This window comes from Propithecus coquereli, unplaced genomic scaffold, assembly GCF_000956105.1.
Source record: "Propithecus coquereli isolate 6110/MARCELLA unplaced genomic scaffold, Pcoq_1.0 Scaffold205, whole genome shotgun sequence".
In the NCBI taxonomy this organism is placed as follows: Eukaryota; Metazoa; Chordata; class Mammalia; order Primates; family Indriidae; genus Propithecus; species Propithecus coquereli.
The window spans coordinates 2,853,900-2,859,548 of record NW_012145523.1 but is presented as its reverse complement, the minus strand read 5'-3'; the positions used below and the strand labels follow the sequence as shown (position 1 = coordinate 2,859,548).

The window sequence follows — 5,649 nt, the reverse complement described above, 5'->3', positions numbered from 1 at the left end:
TTAAATCTCTTTTACATAGAACAGGCAGTGCCAGATTTTAAATTTTTGCTTTTTATTTATAAAAAAGAAATATCTCTACCTCCTCCAAACATGTACATCTGTTTCTAATGCAAATAGCAAATCGGTGAGAAGCCGCTGATGCATTGGAGACCATTTAAACTCAGGAATACGGAACATCGTAGTCCGCGGACCTGGGCTGAACTGGCGCCGCTGTTCCTCAGTCATGGGCATTCCTCGAAATCCTAAATCAACTCGGAGATCTCGGTCTTGTTGGGTGATAGACCGACCCTGAACAGCCTAAAGAAAGAAAAGGTGAACTTTTGTGGAGTACAAAAGAAATACCTCTTTTCAAAATGAACCAGTGAGTATAGTAAAGTGAGTGAGTAAAGCTTTTACATATGACTTCGGTAAGTTAATACATTTCACATATATTATTCATGTGGTAATTCCCTGCAGAGGAACCTTTTTGAGCTGAAAAATCTACCATTTATTGCTTCTGTTTTACTACTGCAGAAACTGGGCAAGGTATTCATATACCTAAGATTAACACAAAAGTTCACATTGAAAACCATATCCTCTTTACTCTTTCATGAGGTTATCTACATTAAACCACATTACTTCCTTAAGGAAATGAGCATATATGAAGTGAAGTATACTGGATTTATGCCATCAACTAATTGTAACTAAAACACAACATTAGAAGAAATATTACTTGAACACATTTAAATCAACTTCAAAGTCTTTTTCACTCACAATGCTTCAATTCTAAACAACAAATGCATTTGATAAGTTAGAAAACAAACTAGAAAAATGTCTATGAACTCCAAATAAAAAACAGGCAAGCCTAGTGTGTTCAACAGGCAAGCTTACCATCCAATAAACAATGCACCATGTTTTCCTTTATTTTACACCTGCACCTAATTCAATATCCCCATCCCCTGCCAATTATCACTGCAGTGCAATTGCCACAAAATTAGAAATTGGCAGTTAGAAAAGAAATAAAAATACCTTTCCCACACACAGATTATTAAGGATTCTTATTGGAGTACAAAGACACCAGTAAGGCACGGTTTACTCTTTATAACTAATGGAAACACATTAAATTTATCTTCGATGACATTAGTAGGCAAGTGGAACACACAGAGGACAGCAAAGCCCAAATCGTTAAGGGTAAAAGTATTACTACAATTTCTTAAACTCATAACCACAGAATATTGTTTAGCCTAGAAAATACAGAAGGAGTCATAACTTAAGGCTCACCAGTTAAAATCCATATCAGAAAACGTCATCTGTTTTTAATTTTACTCCGGTGAGGCCAAAACTGAAGCACTAACATTTCCTAACCACCATACCTAAGTTTTCTCATAACAAATTCCTATCTATGTGGTTATAAAAAAAAATTCTCACTGCCCATAATTCTAATTTTTCTCAGCCATATTACCTACCTCACAGGGTTGTTGTGAGGATTAAATCTGAAAATATATAGCACAGTGCCCGGAACATAGCAGGCACTTGATAAATAACAGTTCCCTTTTCCCTTCCCCTTCATTTATCAGTTCAATCTGGGCTCCAAGTGCTCCTTTCTATAATCCACAGAACAGGGTTGGGCCTGAAGCTTAAAAGGTTAAAATTAATCAAGCATTCAGAATGAAGATCTCGAGTACAAAATGTGTAAACGTAGTCACAGTCATAAAATGTTAGAACTGGTAGAGACCTTAAAGGTCACATTTTAATCTAGTACAAACTCTTGTACTATATAAGGAAACTGAGGCCCAGAGAGGTTGAGCAAAGTTACACAGAAGAATGTGGCAGAGTTGGAAATATAATTCAGATATTTTAATTTCTTTATATATATGCAACCATACTACTCAATTCCATAAATTACTATTATACCATAATTCAATACGAATATGGTGTAATGGGTAAGAAATTTACTCTGCTTTCATGCTAACAATTCAATATCCATCCAATGCATTTTTATTTATTTCTAGAACTTATGTAATATAGCTTACTTGTGTCGTAGCAGTTGTCTGGATTTTTCGTATTTCCTTTCCTGATTCTTTGCCATCATCAGATCTCTCAGTATCTGAAATTATACTTCCTGCATCAATATTTGGTACGATTTTGCTACCAGAAGACTCAGTTTCCAGAGTTGTAGCAGTCATTTCAGCATACTCTAAGCCCTTAGTCGATGATGCTAAATCTCTTTCAGAAATACTACTCATTCCATCTGAGGTTGTATGGATTTTGAATTCTTTTTCTTCTATTATACTTGATGCACAAGTTAAGTCTACACTACCGGTCATATGAGCAAGCAATCCAAGATCATCACTAACACCAAGATGTACTTGAGAGTCCTGAATATTTGGAATAATGTGATTGCTAGAAAGTTCAGGAAGGAGTTTCTCCTCCTGTTTGGGTATTTTATCAAAGAGAAATGATGTACTACTATTGGGAAGTTCCTCTTTCTCATCTGCTAATGTTATCAATGGGCCATTATCCTTTTCTTCATTTTTTTTAATGATACCAACACTTCCATGTACATTGTTCTGGAGTTTCTCAACAGCAGCACTATATACATTATCCAACAAAGATTCAACCTCCACAAGAGCACCATTCTCTCCACCTACTAAAGTCTCTGGTGATAAATCCATATCATCGAGCTTTACTTCTGTTGCTTCCACTTTCTCTGCTTTTATATCAACTAAAAGATCATGCACTTCCACATGTACACCACTTCCCGGTCTATCTGAACTTCCAAGAATATCATCTGACACTTTTGTTGACATAAGTAAGTCTCGAGTATCTGTGCTGACAGGATAATCTGTCTCACTTTCTGGACTCTGGCTTTGTGAAAGATCTTCTATCTCTCGAATTTCCATTCCACCTTTTGCTCCTGTTGTCTGTGATGAAAGACCAGAGATGGTGCTCACATTGCCTTTCTTTCCCTTTTTAATGTTTTCCTCTTCTTGTCTCTGATATTCTTCATACATTTTGGCTAGGTATTCCTTATGTGCTTCATAAGTGACCTTAAGAATAAGTAAAGCAAATATTAAGGCATTCTGTATATATCGAAAAGAAAAAAATAAAATGATGGCAATAGCAAAAATAGTGCTAAGCTTAAGCTTTCTAATTTTACACATGTTAATCCTAAAACAAGTGCTTAGTTTCATTAAGTTAATTGGAAATAATCAACAAATATAGCTATATATAACTTATTATATATGATTTGCCTAAAAATCACATAGGTAAGCTAGTAATATTAAAGGGTTTTTTTTAAGCTAAGTATTTCAATGTTACCCTAAAATGCCAATTAACTTCCACACATTTATTTAAGCTTAACCAGAGAAATGGCAGCTAACAATATACAATACCCAAAGTACTATTACTACAACAGTTTTAACCATCCATTGCTCTTATGTGAATCTACTGCAACAACTGAGGCTAAAAAAAATTCAAACATATCTATAAATATATACATTTATAAACTGTTAAAACATCACAGTTTTATTCTTATGTAGGGTACTATGAATTTGTTACTTTACATAGGCTTGTTTAGGAGACCCAGTAAATATATTTTTTGGACAAAGACTTTCAACGTCTTTTTCTTTGCTGTTTTCAAATTTGTTAAAGCAATGCTAAACGTGAGGTGTCAGTATATTACAAAACGGGAATTCATAACAGAAATAAAAGGTCTTCTAAGTTTTTTAAAAGTTCGAAATCCTTCCTGATAGACAGATAATATTAATTTGTATTTAAATGATAGGGTAACAGAATTTTAGAGAGAGGAACTTTCCTGTAAAGATTATCGTAATATAAAAACCCCCTCCATTTCACATAAGAAGAAAGCAAGTCCCAAAAGTGGGGGTTGGCAACCTATGGCCCATGGGCCAAATCTAATCATCACCTGTTTTGGTAAATAAAGTTTTATCACAACAAAGCCATGTTCGTTCATTTACATATTTCTATGGATGCTTTCACACTATTCAGCAGAGCTGAGTTGTTGCACCAAAGGTCACACAGCCCACACAGCCCAAAATATTTACTATCTATCCCCTTCAAAAAAATGTTAACCCCTGTTGAAAAGGATTAAATGAATCTCCTAAAATCACAAAACTTAATTATGGCATAGACTGGATTAAAAGCCAACCTTCTAACACTCACGCTTCTTCTATGATGCTACATGACAAAAAATCACAACTCTGAATTTCCAGAATCTAATGTGTATATACTTTACATTTTAAATCACTATTTTATTTTACCAAAGGGCAAATATTTAAATTATAGACACATGGTCTTAAGATTAAAAATAAAGAAAAGATAATGTAATCAGAATGTAATGTAATCAGAAATACCACTAAACTTAAACATTTTAAATGTATTTATGATTCGCTCAGAAATGTAAAAATATTCTGACTACTTTAAAAATGTCTTAAAAAGTATATCTCAGACACTATTCCATGAAATATTCTGCTTCGTTAAAATAGCAATTGACTCAGATTCAAGTTCTCAGATCTTCTGCAAAATAGATATGTGTCACCTTTGGGTCCAAAATTCCTGGTTTATAAACTTGGGGGTTGAATTAAATGATCTAAAATATACTTTCAAGTTCTAACAATCTATGAACAGAGGGAGGAAAAACAGAAAAGAGAAAAGCAGGAAAAGTGGGATAAAGAAATCTGCCAAAATCTAAGATGCCCACAAGATGGCAGCAGAGAAGTGTTTACAGCCATTTAATCCACTGATGAAACCCTGATGAAACAAAATGTTAACTCCCTTGTTACCTTGGAATGGGCTATTGAGAGCGTATCCACCCAGACTCTCCAGCCTCCCCATTCATATTTTATTGCGTGATACAAAAGAATCCGAAAGATATTGTAGACCATCTCGGTAATCTTCTGTTCCTCAGAATTTTTAGGATTAATATAGCCAAGAGAAAACATCCAATCCTGCCACACTGAACACTGCAATAAGCATCTAAGGGAGAAAAAGATCTCATCAAAAATACCTAAATTAAATTAGAATTTACTCTTTTGAAATTTGGAGAAAATAGTGAAAATATGATCTGATGAGCTAGGTAAAGCAAAGTACACAGACATTCTGCACATTCTGTATATTCTATAACCTGGATGACTTTCCCCCATTTCTCTACCTGGAAAAGTTCTAATGATCATTCAAAATCACTTCCCTGACTCTCCCAGTCAGATTTATTGTTTCCCTACTATCTCATCATGCACTCAACACATTACAAATTAATCATTGCTTTATGATTGTCTTTCTCACTGGACTGTACTAAGACTATATACTAAGACTTCCTTGTGCAGCACAGTGTTTTAAACACAATAGACACTCAATCAATCAATATATGTTCAATTAAAGACTCAGGAAATGACTACCATAGAGTTCATGGCCTTCGAATCTATCTTATGTCCTAGCTAACCAGCTCAAAAATGCATGACAATAATCAGTCATACAACTAACCTGGGGGAAAAGCATAGACAAATATGGGCAAATCTAACACAATTACAATTAAAAGTACTGTTCCTGACAGGTACCACCAAAAGGAATAGTGCATTTTAAAGAAAGTTTTGTGTATAGGTATATTCACATACACCCCTTTTTTCCATGTATCTATTTTTTCTTAAGTTA

General features: G+C 34.3%; 1 protein-coding gene across 1 annotated transcript in view; it reads right to left on the bottom strand.

The window, feature by feature from the left end:
• The window catches only part of LOC105810121 (neurobeachin-like), a 160,292-nt gene that overhangs the window by 93,665 nt on the left and 60,978 nt on the right, over window positions 1-5,649 (bottom strand). Inside the window, exons 3-5 of the mRNA XM_012644040.1 lie at window positions 4,785-4,977; window positions 2,013-3,029; window positions 80-297 (exon numbers count right to left, since the gene is read on the bottom strand). Of these exons, the coding sequence (XP_012499494.1) occupies window positions 80-297; window positions 2,013-3,029; window positions 4,785-4,977 (1,428 nt within the window). The remainder of the gene's footprint in view (window positions 1-79; window positions 298-2,012; window positions 3,030-4,784; window positions 4,978-5,649) is intronic.